This window comes from Telmatherina bonti (genome assembly GCF_933228915.1).
Source record: "Telmatherina bonti genome assembly, chromosome: 11".
Taxonomy (NCBI): Eukaryota; Metazoa; Chordata; class Actinopteri; order Atheriniformes; family Telmatherinidae; genus Telmatherina; species Telmatherina bonti.
In genome coordinates this window covers 16,966,980-16,983,354 of record NC_136629.1, presented here as the reverse complement: position 1 = coordinate 16,983,354, position 16,375 = coordinate 16,966,980, and the positions used below count along the sequence as shown (strand labels likewise).

At 37.4% G+C, this 16,375-nt stretch overlaps 1 protein-coding gene across 1 annotated transcript in view; it reads left to right on the top strand.

Annotated features, from left to right (window-relative positions):
- The window catches only part of cfap46 (cilia and flagella associated protein 46), a gene marked incomplete at both ends in the record, with an annotated part of 110,750 nt that overhangs the window by 15,287 nt on the left and 79,088 nt on the right, over positions 1 to 16,375 (top strand). Inside the window, one exon of the mRNA XM_079248731.1 lies at positions 4,657 to 4,777. Within this exon, the coding sequence (XP_079104857.1) occupies positions 4,657 to 4,777 (121 nt within the window). The remainder of the gene's footprint in view (positions 1 to 4,656; positions 4,778 to 16,375) is intronic.

The window sequence follows — 16,375 nt, the reverse complement described above, 5'->3', positions numbered from 1 at the left end:
TTCTCCAGGTCTTCCCAAAGACTTCCAATGAGGTTCAGGTCTGGACTCAGTGCTGGCCAATCCATGTGTGAAAATAAGATACCCTACACTCCCTAAACTACTCGTTCACAATCTGAGCCCCATGAATCCTGGCGTTGTCATCTTGGAATATGGCCTTGTCATCGGGGAAGATGAAATTATCTGGTCATTTAGTATATTAAGGCAGTCAGCTGACCTCATGCTTTGGATGCATAAAGTTGGTGAATGTAGACGTGGCCAAGTGCAGCAATCCCAGACTACAGACTGTCCTGCAGGCTTGTACAGTAGGAACCAGGCATGGTGGCTGCATCACTTTATCTGCCTCTTTTCTGACCTGATGCTCTTCACTCTTTCTCGAGGTAGGCTCACTGATTAATGTTTTTTTTCTGTTTTTTTCATGGCTACACTTGAGTTTGCTTCACAGTGTACCATAAATATAGAATGTTTTTATTTACACTATTTAGCACGGCTGTTTTGCTGTTTGTTTGTTTTGTTGTTGTTTTTTAGTTTGTTTTTTATTTGGTTTGGTTTTTCTTTTATGATTTGATGTCATCAAGCATTTTAGTGATTGACAATCACGACCACCCAAGACTTATTCCACCCACATTTCTTCCACACAGATGATGATTCCCTGCTACACTTTCAGCTTTTTGATAATGCTTTGGGCATTAAACCCAGTTTTAGTAGCTTCTGCAATCCTCTTAGATCTTCTCTTAGCTTAAGCCAATAATTTGACCATTCTGAAACTGAATAATAGGTTCTCCACAAATTAATAACAAAATAAATAACTTGTAAGTTTAAGCATAACCTTCCAAGCTCTTGGCTTAGTTTAAATGGTAAATGGACTTGTATAGTGCTTTTCTAGTCATACAGACCACTTAAAGCACTTTACACTACTTGTCACATTCACCCATTCAACACACTCATACCCCAATAGGCACATTGGGGGGCAGTTTGGGGTTCAGTGTCTTGCCCTAGGGCACTTCAGCATTTCAGGGGAAGCCTGGAATCGATCCCCCAACTTACCAGTTGAAGGACAACTGCTCTTCCTCCTGAGCTACAGCCACCCGCATAAGAAGTCATTTCAGTTTAATGAAGGTGGTGACTTCTTTTTGAAAAGGCAATATGTCCTCTGCCTAGAAAGCTTTTTAGAGTGAAATTACCCGACAAACTTATAAGTGGCATCCATGAGAATAGCTGATTAATATTATTCAAACTCTACAGACAAAAGATTTCTTTTAACAGAAGAAACAATGGAACCATCCTTGGTCAAAGAAAAAAGATTATTCCTTTCCACAATTCCTTGCAGCCACAACTTTCCAAATGAAGCTTGATTCACGCTGATATAAATTAAGACAGTGGTGTGAGTTTGAGCAGCACAGTTTCAGTGCTGCAGACCTACATCGCAGCTTTGTGAACTGAATTTAACTCAATGATATTTTATTAATCCCCAATAGGAACTTGAATGAGCGTTATTCAGTTCATCAATGTTTCACCTAGCAGCTCCCTCCTTACAACGTCTGGAAATATGCTTTTTGTCTAAGCCTCTTAAGTAATAATTCATGTCATTATTGAGTGGATTCATTTTAAAGCTAATCACACTCTAAAACAATAAAAAGAATTTGCAACCAAACCACAAAGTAATCTACAAAGAACGCACAAAGGATAGCATTTGATGTTCTTAGGGAATTTGGCAGATGTTGCATCTCATCTGACAAGGCACTACAGCAAAAGCTAGGCTTATTTTTCTCCGACATTGTTTTGTTAGAGCTTTTTTTGCACCTGGGAACTGCTTTAAAACTCATTATGGGCTCAGTGGTGGCTAAATAAGGGCTGTTTAAAGACATAGTGCCAAGTCCCTCTTTATTAAAGAATAAAGAGGGAATTTAAATTACTTACATTCAGCTCAGCATCACGGAGGCTTATTTTCATTAGGATTTGCTTAGATTTTTCTCTCATCTAATTTTCAATTGCTCTCTTCTCAATGATCTGTGGAATGAGGGCTAACACAAAGTCTTATGTGTCAGCCGATATATATATATATATATATATATATATATATATATATATATATATATATATATATATATATATATATATATATATATATATATATATATATATATATATATATGGTTTTTAGGGCGTGTTTTTTTTTTTGGTTTCTCCTAAAAAAAAAAATTTTTTTTAAATAAAAAAAAACATATCCTGCAGTGACAGCACAGCATTATATTTTGAAGCATATGTTACTTAAGCTTATCATCAAAGAGAAGGAAAGGCGAAAAAATGACGACTGCAGAGGCGAGGGAGGAAGCCGCTCGCTCAGAAACTGCTTTCATAATGTGACCGGGATGTGAACTCTGTCATCAGTAAAGCTTGTCAACAGTTCTATAAGGTAAATCTGTGCACTGTAAAAAAGGGAAAAAAAAATATAAAAAGGAAACAAAATCATTCTGTTACAAAGTGATAACCTGTTGCTACATTATTTATCTATTTCCATACTGCTGTTTAAAGTGTGAATAAGAGGGAAACAGATAATGTGAAGATAAGACAAGAAAGGAGAGCGAGGAAGGAGTGAGGTCCTGGCTGGTTACCATGGTACCTCAGATTGGCGATGTTTCAGAAGTATTAAATATCACTCAGAGTCCCTCTGCTTTTGATCCAGCTCTTCCAGACGCAGGCTGCTCCTCCTTCACATCCTGGCAGGACGAACACCTGGCTGGAGAGGCACATCACTAGAGAGTGGAGATACATCGATAAGCAATAACACGTGCACAAATTCACCAAGGATACAGTACTTTAAACATATAAGACTGCCTTATGACAGCTTTCTTAAACGAGTTTCATGATCCAGATATTTATGAAATCTCACAACATCATGGAACTTCAACATAACTGTGCATAAAAATGTTTGTCGTCGTTTACATTACCTGCCCTACTTAAACTCAGTGTGTTTAGCATTTTAAACTCTGAGGGAACTGCATTCAAGAGGGATCAGCGCCCCTTTGAATAAGAGCAGAAATAGCTAGAATGAAAACATAAAAGTGACATGAAGAAATCTGTTCATCCATGGTGCTTTACAAAGAAAATGTTGAGAACGAAAGTGGGGACGCGTAACAGATCTGTCATCGTGTATCACTGCTGTCACCCTCAATCACATTGTCAGACTACCCCATTTGAAAACACACATCTCATATGTCCCAGGTGGGGGACTGTACAGAGCCAAGCTAAAAATCCTGGCATGTATCCACATAAGAAGTCATTTCAGATGGCATTGTAAATTATTACATTTTTAGCCACTGGCCTTCAGCTTAAGGCAAACAATATGTCAGTGAATGTTAGAAGAAACCCATCAAACTACAAATGTGGTTTTAAGATCTGTCAATCAGCAAACATCACAAGCAAAATGTGTTTGGAAAGCTAACACAACCTGGAAATCATTCAGACTGACAAAAACTGTCTTATTAGCATATTGGCACGGGAAATTATAGCTCTGCATAGTCCTTCTGAACAGCTCCCTCAAACCACCTCTTGTTTTAGCTTTTCAGTGCCACGATGTGACACTGAAAACATGGAACAACATATGTATGTCCTGGTTGTTCTTCAAGCTGTTGGTTTTGCTCTGACGTGGGAATAGATCATTCTGTTTTGTGGAGAAAGTACACATGGAATAACCGAGTACTTGAGCGTATGGATTACTGCCAGAGAACATTGTTACAAGCACTGATTTTGGTCTCATTCTAGCTTTATCCTGTTTGTTATGAAATCACTTACAGTTTGCTGGAATCTGGTCGTAAACATTCAATCATTCAGTATTCAAACAATTTGTAGCATTAGAGAATTTATTTTCCATGACAAAAAACTTCTGAAAAACTGCTAACTAAAGGTGAGAGAAAGATAAGATAGCTTCCATTTAATTTGCATTTTTTAATCCAGAAAAACTATTCAATTCAATTCAACTTTATTTGTATAGCGCCACTTCACAACAATGTTGTCACAGGGCACTTTATATACATGAATCAACATACACATCATTTCGATTCATACGTATCCTATAATAGAAACCAACTGATTGCATCGAGTCATGACTTCGATCCAATCCCCCATCCTGAGCATGCACGAGGCGACAGTGGGAAGGAAAAAACTCCTCTTTAACAGGAGTCTGCTTTGTTCATCTCTTTTATTTACATCCGGTTATTGCCAACTTTTACTTATAAATCAGAGCTGACTGACATTAAAAACTGTCCAAGAGCAATCTTAATCAATTTTTCAGAATATTGTACATTTTCAATCTGTTACGATTTACTTGCAATTACATCTTTCACAGTCAAATTAGCAGATTGAAAAGATCAATTTGTTGCCAGGTCATTGATCTTGCTCCACCACAAGGTAAGCACAAGGGTCTCATAGTCTTGTGTCCTCTGACATGGTCATGTCATGTCAGAGGTCTAACATGGTCATGACAGAGGGTGTGAAATATTGTCTCCTGAATGAGATGACTCAAGGTCCAGTGGTGTTCCTATGAATATGTGATATGGTTTGTGTTTAGGTCAAGCTGTAAAACTGACAGACAGCAGAGGATAGAAGCACTACCAGTCTTTAAGTCTCTCTAAGTGGTTTATTGATGCCTGTCAACAGGGAGCCACAGTGTGGCTAATGACAGTAGACACCCTGTCTCTAAGCTCAGAGAACGGCTTTAAGATGGAGGTGTTGGAACTTCACAAGATCAATAAGGTTGGCTTGTCATCAAACCGAGAGCGTGAGTCCATTGTGAGCATTGAAATCTCTGAAAACTGAGTGGATGAAAAATGAAAACCCAGCTCTGCTATTCATGGATTGCTAGTTGTGCAAACATTCAAAGTCAAAATGGTCATGTTGCTATGGATACAACAGCTCCAAAATGTGAATCCAAGTTTTCAACCAATTTAGTGCAAGTTCTGAATACATTTTTTTTTTTTTTTTTTTTAGAAAGTCTGAGCCAGGAAAATGCAAAAACATTCATGTTTCCAATTAGTGTTTAGATGTCCAAACACCATTTGCTAGGCTGCAGCTCATTTTTCTGTTGACATTAATAGCATGATTACAATGCAAACCAGTACATGAGAGGGTGATGTAGAAAACAGATTTGGGAGAATAATGTGGAAAGGATGAAGGAATTTTGTTTCATTAATTGCCAAAGTTATTTTCTTAGTTCACACATATCTAAGTGTAATATAAGTTTTCGCTTCATAATGGAGATAATGAGATTTTAGCCAGCTGCAACCTCATCATTTATTCACTATAAATCAGTTTTAGTTTATCTTGGAAATTTTAATGACTATACCTGTCTTCATCAGTAAAGCACTAACTTTGCCCCATTAATTTTTCTTACAGCTAAAAAATATGAACTAGAGAATACTTTTTACAAGGTTTGTCAGCTAATACTGTGTTATCACTGGTATTATTGAATAGTACTCTCAAATAAAACCCTCAGAGAATCATCAGTTCCAAACCACAATTTGCCTTTTGCCAGGATAATCTCAAAAGTCACATTTCAAATGTTGTCATTTCATTTCAGTTTGCTGAAAACACCTCCATAAGTGTTGAGCTCTTATGTTTGCAAGAGCTGTAAGCGTGGGATACACAAGATGTTCATTTGCATAATTTTCACTGAAATGTGCAAATGTAACCCCTTAAATGCCTGTCACGATATTTCTTTTTCTTTTTTATTTTATACTTCAATTTAGTCAATTTTATACAAAAGCTCATAAAGATTATATTCTCACTCCTAAATGGTTCAGTTTTCCTATGGGCTTTTCTAACCTGATAAAATAAACGTCTAAAAAAAGGAACAAGGTACATAAATCATGAATAAAACGAAAATGATAAGGCCTTAAACCGTAATCAGAGATCACCAGGCTACTCCGGATTATAACGTATGCGTGCCAGATCAACTGTGACAGTAGCCTTTATGCCTGCAAGCGAAGGGAAGCCCGAACACTCACTCAACTTCACAAGCTCATCCCCACATCAGTGTGTTAAACTTTCATGATACTGAGCATAATCTGTTTGTCTTCAAAACAGTGATCGATTAAAGGTGTAGTATGTGACTAAATCAATGTAATTAAAATGTGTGTTTCTTTTGGCATCTATTCCCTTTACTAAATAAATGTTAGGATTTTAGTCTCTTAAAATTAAATTTATATGTATTTGCCGTGAGTCCACAGACATTGCTGCAGCCATAGATTTTAATACGGAGTGTCTGAATGGACAAACAACTCTTTGTATGAACTGAGACTCCTCTTAGCTTAGCAACTGAAGAACCAGTTTTACTGGAAAGGTTCCAGAGCACCGTTTAAGATTAGTGATGTCGTAAAAGGAACATAGAAGAACACATTACACATATACACAATTTTGAAGTTGTTGTCTGTTATGTAGTTGTTTCTGCACTTGAGACTAAAAGATCCATTTCCAAAGTAATCATGTTTATGTCTGGAAGAATTTTGGCTACTGATGGCCACCGTCCACTGATAATGGTGCTTCTTAAGTCATTTTTACACCTATTTTTACCACTAGGTGTCAGTAATGGTTTTTGTGCCTTTAATGGAAGATGTATTCTTTTGAGCAGGGATCCTAAACCATGGATCCCTGCTCAAAAGAATATGTTGTGCTCGATCCCTGCTTTATACAGCCAAAGCATAAGGTCGGCATCTTGGGGCCCACTTACATGTTTTTCTGCTGAAATACACCTGACTCATATGTAATTGTTTTCCAACTCCATGTTTTCAACTTCGACAGTAGCCTGTGAAAGACACGTTGATTTGAACCAGGTGTGTTGCATATAAATATAAAACCTGCAGGACACTTGGTCTTGACAACCAGGGTTGATGATCCCTGCCATAGAAGACAAACTTTGTTTTGGTCACATCCAAAGAATCAAAACCACAAGTGGCAGTCATTCTTTTTGACTCAACAATTCAGTAATTCAATGATATAACGCCATTTCACAGTTCAGTTTCCTGCCTGTGGTGTTTTATATTCTGCTGCATGTTACAGAAGTGGCACATACTGTGCAAGACATGTCAAAGCATTTGTTGTGGCAGAACTGCAATTTTTTTTGCACGTTAGATTGAGTGTGACTTTATTTTGACTTGATGATGTATAATGACATTTTTAGCAGTTCATGACAACAAATTTATTGATAATCTGCTACATGGTCCAAGGTGACAGTGTCATCATTTTCAGATAATACTTCAAATGAAGCTAGCTAACACATTTCTAGATGAGTAACTGTATGATCCACACTTACAATTGTAGGAAATGTGTGTGTAACTAAATTATATGCTCCCTGTGTAGTTCTAAATCAGTGATCCTCACTGTTTATTCAACAAGAGCCGCACTGATTATACTAGGACAAGAGGAGAGCCGCTACCCCCCAAAAAAGTGTTCCCACGCTACGTATCCTGCTACGTTGCCAAATCAGTAACATGCAACTTTTTAGCAAGGAATTGTGATCCTAAATATTGCACGGGGTAATGGCATTCTTATGCAACCGTATATGGTGAAAATATAATAATGCCTCCGGAATGTCGGTGTTTCTGTTTCAATATATATACGGAGCTACCGACGGAGCAGCTCTTTGGCGGAGTTCGGTGCAGCTGAAATTAGCCAAAACTGGCAACTCTGACAGGGTCAACAACAGCAAAGTTTCTGCAAGCAGCCTGCAGCTCTTGTTTGTGGAGAGAACTGCACCATTGAGGATCATTATGACTTGTTTTGATAGCATTTTCAGAAAGCCAGTGGCTGCTTCACGAGCCACAAATCAAGAGTCAGTGAGCCGCATGCGATGAGGAACACTGATCTAAATGGTAAGACTTGCGACAAAGGATGACAAGCAAGGACTACAGAAACTTTGCTGCTTTTGACACTCAAGGGACTTCAGTCCACAATTTTACTGTCTTGAATGAAACATATTCTACTTCTTTTAACAAAGGACTGTGATCTCCTTGAAATTATGAACGATATAATTCTTTTTGCCAGTTGTGAAATAAAACTGCCTCTCATCTCTGCATCTGACCGCGAGTCAGTCAAAATAAAAATTGGCATTGGAACTACTTTCTGCAGAGGTGACTAGACATTGATTCATTTTGATAGCAGTATTCCCTTTTATTATGACAGTACATATAACTAATTTCTCCAAAAGACTCCAAAATAGAGATTCTTGTGTAAAAATATTTTGCATGCACTTCATGTACATTTAAGTAATCACAACATATCTTCAACGTTCATAAAACGCTAAATATTATGAGCAAAAGATAAAAGAAGCTATTATTAAACAAAGAGTTTGCTAACAGCCATAAAATGATGGTTGTCCTTCATTCTGCATTGCCCAAATGGAGTAGTGACTTATTCAGACACCAATCAGGAAACTGAATGTTGTTTATTGAAATTATGAGGGATGGCTCCAGTTCCCTAAACAGCACTAACACACTGTTTATTATTACACCTAAATATTATCTTGTCAGTAAAGGCTGGAGCTTTTGACAATGACCCTGTTGTGGCTGACTGTGCTAAACAGCAGAAATTCAAGACAAGACAAGACATAATGCTGACACACTTGTAGCTGTAGCTAACAGATGAGTCAGCAGACTTGACTTTGCTGCAGAATAACAGCTTTTTATACAAAGTTGATAAAAACAGCCTTATTTTGCTCCTTACAAAACCATTAAGGACGTAAAATCCAAACTATGTACAAACACTGCTAATTCAATTATTTGCTATCATGTTTTTACTCCCAGGTTAGCTGCTAGCTTCCAGTTTCTTCCATTTTGAGTGTCAGTGTAACAAACATAAGCTTATCTTATGACATAAGTTACAAAGGCAGCCATCAGGTCAAACTTGTTCTACTGATGCTCTTACTGATTTGTAGACAAAACTCCTTCAGTCATGTGATGCACCTACTGTACATGACCTTTCTAATACTCGCTTTATTGGGAAATCAGTCTAAGTGTTTATGTGCTGTTGTACTATTGATACAGCTAAAGCCTTTATTTTGAAAGGGTTCGGAACATTGAGGTGTTGTAAACCGGCCACAATTGCTGAAAAGGTGTGCAGCAGCAGCGTGAAGTCACATGTGTAATAGAAGGCGAGACATGGTTACAAAGGGAAATTGCTAAAATCAATGCATAAAGAAAAGCTTACAGTTTCTTATCACCTGGTTGATGAGGGAACAAGGTCAGTATTTTTGTTTGGTTATGTAAATAGAATTTTGTTTAATTTCACCAAAGTTTACCGTGTTCCGCTATGTGTAAAGTTTAACGGTTTTTGGCTAATATATGTCTCACGCTCTTTGATAAAGACCATGCTTAGTCAGGAACGTACAGTTTTAGTAAATCTGATTTATGCAATGTAAATTTAAATACAGTTGCAACATGTGGGTAATTTTTGATAAAGCATTCATTCATTTTCTGAACCGCTTAATCCAATTCAGGGTCACGGGGAAGCTGGAGCCTATCCCAGCTGGCTTTGGGCGACAGGTACACCCTGGACAGGTCGCCAGTCCATCCCAGGGCCACACAGAGACGAACAACCACTCATGCTTACACTCACTCTTATGGGCAATTTGGAGTAACCAATTAACCTAACATGCATGTCTTTGGATGGTGGGAGGAAGCCGGAGAACCCGGAGAGAACCCACGCATACACAGGGAGAACATGCAAACTCCACACAGAAAAGCCACTGACCAAACCTTGCCCCAGTCAAGGATTGAACCAGCAACCTTCTTGCTGTGAGGCCACAGTGCTAACCACCGTGCCACCATGCAGCCCCAGATAAAACACACTCAACATAGAGATTGCTAAAATGGATTTAAGGAAAGAGAATTCATAAGTTGTAACAAATAAGATACAAGCAAACCAGTAAGGGTTCTAATTGTATTTTATCTTACGGTGTGTTTACATGCACGGCTGTTCAATAAAGGTTGTGAACCATCAGTTTGAGAGACCATCTTTTCCATCGGGGATGCTACACCTACTTATAAAGCCTATGGTCTGAAGGACTTACAGACTAACTTTTGAATTAAAAAGGGCTGCTGTCGTTCAAGGTTCAACCGAGATCAAATAAATGTTTGAACTTAGAAGACAAAGTGACACCCCTGTCAGATAAGACAGGTCCCTGTAACGTTAGTGCACATAGCTAATGGAGGACTGGATGTCATGCACCTTAAATATATTATGTACATTGAATTTTCCTTTTCAGTGTCATTTCCAGTGTAACTCAGAAATATGTACAGCACAGTAATGCCTTCCTTCTGTTTGGCTAATATGATTAATCCCTATGGAGAGCAACCAAATCAGTAAAAACATGCAGTAAAGGATTGGGCATCTCATCAGTTTTTACTAAGTATGCATCCAGGGTGCCATCAAATCCAATCCCTACACTGTCTGTATTTAAACAAATCAGTGCCACGTGTCATCCCCAATAAAAGTGTGAGCTGTGACTCAATATCCTCATTAGCAGTTTAAACACATGCTTGTGTAGATAAGCAACTGCACGTCTTATGGTCCACCTCTATCAGACAGGATTATGTGTAAACGTCTAACTGATTATGGAATCAAAGACATCCTAAAAGTGCGCATAACACTTTTAGTGCTTTAAAGATGTTAAATGGATACATTTAGTGTAAAATAATCTGATTACAATAATCTCGAGGGATCACACACCCAAGCAGAGATGCTGTAAATGATTTATTTTAGCATATGATGACTCAGCATCACATGAGTTTGCTGGAATCCTGCGCCAAAACTCATGTGACCCTAATTGCAACAGGGAAATGAGCATGGATATGCCCAGCTGTACGAAAGGAAAAGAGAAATCCCAACAGCATTATGCTTTGTCACGTTCTTGTAGTCAGTTACTTTCGCATCAATAACGAACTGAGTTACTGTCATGGAGGATTGGAACTTGAGAAAGGCTTACACTGAAGCCGGGGGATTTATTATCCAATCAATTTTTTTTTTTTTTTTTTTGATGTTATAGAATAGGGCTTTGGATCTTAATTAAAAATATCCTGCTAAAAGTTGGCTTTCCAGCAAACACAGTGAATTTAGCTAAATCACAAAATCTGTTCAAAATTCTTTGTGAAGTACTGTCTTACTGATTAAGCAGCCGATTATTTGGTTAAAAAATAAATAAACTAAAGAGAGAGAGAAACTAGGAGAGAAATTACTGGAGGCCCAAAACAAAACTTGAAATTTCAACCCACTTATTGTTCCCTTTTGGCTCGTCCGTCTGGAGGGGTTGCCATGGCGAATCATCAGACAGGGAAATTGGCACATGTTTTACGCTGGATGCCTATCCTGATGCAACCCTCTGCATTTATCTGGGCTTGGTACCGAGTTCAACCCTCAAAGAACAAGCGAGTTCCCCCCAAAGCTGCAGCAGCGAAGGGGAACAGAACTCAATCCTCAGATAAGATCACAGAGCCACTGCCACTCCTTCCATTTCCAAGTATCTATATTACAATAACTTGCATTCATTCTATTTCAGCTCATAAAGCTGCTTGACTAAATACTGTAGACATAATATGAACTTTGACAACAAGTCTATTAAAGTTTAATAAAAGAAACATCTTAAACCTAAAGAACAGTAGCATCCCATGATCTTCATCCCATGGCATCAAAGGTGAAGTATGCAAGATTTTCAACATGAAAACATCATTTCTATTAAATGATGAAGGGAAGCAGTCGTCCCATTTGTCAGAGGAAGAAGCCACTTTGTGTGTGTCTCTTACAAATACATGGAGTTTAGTCAGTGAGAGAAGAATTTTCCCAGACAAATCATCCTTCATAGACTCTGCACACCAAGCAAAAAGGGCTTCATTTTGGTATTGTTGGCATTGAAAATTAACTTTAAGGAATATAAATGGTCCTTCATGATTTCTATTGTTTACTGTTTTTTTGTCCTGTTTTACATTAAAACTACACCTTTGAGTTTTGCTTCCTGCCTTTGTTTTGCACTGTTTGAGCTGTAGACATACACCTGCACCACCTTCATCATATATCACCACATCAAGTGCTTCATTTCTAATCGGCTTTGCGTTTTGGATTTCTCTTTGTTTGTTTGCTTGTTTTAACTGGAACTGCTGCATTCTGCAGTTTCAGGGTCTAAATACATCTTGCAGATAAGCTGTTCTTTTAACAGATATTCTTTAAAACTATCCAAATCCAAACGGTAAATGAGCAGAGAAACAAGGCTATAATAACTGTTTGGCTTATGCCCCTCTTGTGCATGTGGGTTTCACATGTGCAAAACGATCAATTATTGATAATAATTTGAGAGTTGATCAATATTTCATTGGATCCTGCTGATTTAACATCTTAAGCATATGCTGGTGTTGTGAGGATTTTCAGAGATGTTCAAAGTTATCCCATCAGAGGCTGGATAATGCATGTGAGATTGCTGCACACAGAGGCTTTGATTCATTATAAATGAGAGGTGAACTGTGCATGCATGTAAGCTTACCTTTATCCAAACTAATTGCAAATAATATATGTAAATGTAAAAACACAAGCACCCTCAGATGGTCCGGGCTTGATTATTGAAGTCCAGCATGTGATAAATTCATAGGAAATGTTATGGTTGTTCATAAAATTAGCCAGATCAGATGGGTTTTCTCCAAAGACTGGGCAGAATATTGGACCAAGCTCCTTCAACATTGGATTGTTTAAGGATTAGCACATTAAACATGCTCTTCTTAATTCTCTGCTTAAAACCCATTACAGTCTACAAGCACTTGAGATGAAAATGCATTTAAACAGCTTCCAAATAACTTTTAAATGATCTTGATACAATTTCCTTTTTGCAAAGACCCAAAAGAAAGATGTGGTTTTGATTCTGTCGATTCAATTTCGCAACTGGTGATGTATCGGTTATCTCTTTCCACTCACTCCTGTTTACTTAATTGTGGCTGTATTCTCATTAAATGTGGTTGACATCCAACTGACCTACAGAAAACTCAGACAGCTCCTCAAGCATCCCGCTATGGCACTCTTGGCACAAACATCCCACATTTTAGAAAAGGGGGTAAAAAAGAACAAAAAAAAGGTGTGAGCTTTGCCTGGGCTGTGAAAGGAAAAGAAAAAAGTGTAGATCTTCAACCTGGTGCTTGTCTTAATTTGCTCACCAGTAAATTGACAAGTGCAGTTGTGCAAAAGAGCGCAGTTCAGAAGGAAAATGGCTAAAAATTAGAACAAAACTACAAAAATGCCCTTCAGTAGCCAAGATATACCAAATATTACAGCTGGAGCCTCAACTCCGACTTAATACTGGAGGTCCCTCCAACAAGACAAAACAACATTATTTGACATTTTCTTCAAAATTAATGCAATACCCAGACACAAAAAATGGATGAATACATCAACCCAACCAGGGCTGGACTGGGACTAAAGTCAGGTCAGTAGTTATACATTGGCTCAGGCCACCTCTACTCATATAACATGAATCCATGCACATGCACATATGGGTAAATAGTCACCAAAAGCTCATTATCGCATATAAAATCAAATTTATATTTAACTGCAATGACCACAAAACTATTCTTTAGTCCAGCTCCTTTTACCTTTCCTCTTACCTTTTCCTCCCCTTTTTCTTTTTATGCAAGTCTATCAGCATCATCCCGCCACATTCCTATCTCTCTGTTGTTCCACCTCCATGATCTCTTGTTGATTACAAAAACATGTTGTCAAGTTCTCTACAAGCAGAGTTTCTGAATATAAAACTTTTGATCAGTCGCGACTCAATGCTAACTGATGAGCAGAAATTGTTTAATTTGTGTCCTGGTGCCAATTTCTACAGTCCAGTCAGCTGCATCATTTCACTGTGATTCTTTTTTACTCCTTAACTCTTTTTTTTTTTATTGCAGTCAGGCCACTTAAGAAACCAGGCCACCAGGAACTGGACCGCAAAGTCAAGGACTGAACCCACCAATGAAATTTACACAAGACTATAAAATATTCAATGTGGCACCGTATGAAAGTCCTTCACAAATAAATCACATTAATAGAAACTGCCCTTCACACTTTACACATACTTCCTGCTGAACCACCTGCTCTGTAAAGGCATCTGGAAACACCATTCTGGTTTGCATACTCATGAAAAGGCATGAGCTGCACCATGTCAAAAATGGTTTTAAAAGGATGTGTAAACACAAAACAAATTGAACAAATTTGTGTAATTCACTATATTTGAGTCTCTTTTTGGGAGAATAGGATATTTGAGGAGCTTCTCCAGAGACAGGAAATGAAAATAACAGTGTTTCTAGTTAAAGGTTGTATTTCTCTGGCCTGAAACCCATGTCCTATATTACAAATAATATTTCTTTTCTTTTCTGAAAAAAAAAACTATATTTTTTCAGCATTAAATATTAAAGCTTCAGTCCAAATTTTGTCTCTAGAGTTTTATTAAAGAATATTTGATGTTGACAGTTATTGGTTGAACATTATTGCAGTATTAAAGAGGATGAATTACACTTCAGAAAATATCTGTAAACTACACAGAGCAGGTGCAGTGTAGTAGAATAAAAGATGACACACACACAGTTTTATGATTTTAGGGTGCTATTCATTATCATACAACACCATCTGTGCAGAACAGATTGCCTGGTTACTCTGTTTGTGGAGCCAGTCTTTCCAACCTGTGCTAGAAATTCACTATGTCATCAACTTAAAACAATTGTATCCAGTTTCTCAGTCGTTACAGAGCAGTTTTTGCATGTTGGGGCTCACTATTTTTAAGAGTATTTAGGTTACATAATAATATCCCCATGGGTGCACATGTGGTATTTAGAGCTGTTTTCACTGCATATTTATAAGACAGCTCTGTAATTTGAATACCAATCACTGACATTTTGCTCATCTCTTATCCCACAAGTAACCCCTCGGTCATTTCCAGGAAATTAGTACAAAGTGTAAAGAATATTTTAAAAATTAATTACACCTTTTGCAATTCTCAAGTTTTACAAATCGGGACATAAAAGAAAAATGATCTGGTTCTTACTTCTTTAAAACATTATTACAAGAGCTTGAGGTTTGGGTTTTTGTTTATGCACAGGTCTGTTAAGGTGCTGTCACAATATTTTAATCAAGTTGTCCTTTGAGTCATTACCATGATTCTTTTCTTTTCCACTCATTCTGTTGCAGGCTTGCTGCTGCATTAAGGATCCTTGTCCGGTTGTGTGACCCAGTTTTAAACCAAGCCTTAGCTTTCAGATGTAGACTCGCATCTGACTCTTAGAATACTTTGGGGTTCATGTTCAACACCTTGACTGTTCATGTTCAACATGGACCCCATGACTGGATTTTAATGTGTGTTACTATTTTTTTCATGCTGTAAAAGTTTTATGGTGTTTTTGATAAGGGGATTTTTGGCTAGAAAAAAAAGCCCTTTTTTGAACTGATGAAGCTTGTTTTGTTTGTTGTTTGTTGTAACCAATATTTGTTCTTTTTAAAAGTCTTTTTTTTTTAGTTTGAAATCAATTCTAATTAAAAATTAAACTGTAAGGTACTCAAGTACTGCAGCTGCTAAACAAGATCACTACATCATGCTTAATATATGGCATGAATTGTTTGTGCTGACGTGTTAAAAAAAATATGTTTTTGATGGCCAAACATTTCCTTCTTTATGCAACTTTGCAAACCTAAACCATTTTGCGATATTCTTTTGTAGACAGAAAATGTTTTTCTACTGCAGCCCTTCAAAACGAGCCGCAGTCATTCAACTTTTTTTTTTCTAATTCTATTATCAAGTGTAATATAATTTAACTTTTAACATGCTAACAGAGTCTTGTAGAGTCTGAGATGTAGCTCTGAGCATCTGACTCTACAAGAGGCAAACCTGCTGGAACAACCACATGTGGAAAAGATCCAGATTGTCTTGAATGTTTCGATTGCAAATATTGTTTTTCAGCGTGAATAACTGAAACCAAATTGTTTGAAAATGGCCTCAACATTCTCCGCTTGATGAACAACAATATCCTTTTTTTTAGACCACTGATGACACTGATTATCGGTACATTTCCCCTTCTGAGCATAGAATAAATCTAACATTCAGCGGCAGATGCACCGTGCAATAAAATTTCAACAGCAAATGAAAAGACCAGCTCCAACAATTAAATAGGTCAAATGACAGATGATAAATCTTTTTCAGGAAAATAGTTATATATTTTATAAGCTCTTTTGTGTATATTTTTAGACAGATCTTACAATGAACTGCTTAACAACGGTACTTGAAGGCCAACAAGGAGTTTTGAGGCATTCAAATGCTGTCAGGTAACACACAAATCTGTCAATTAGACATCAAACTAGGAAAACTTATGCCTTT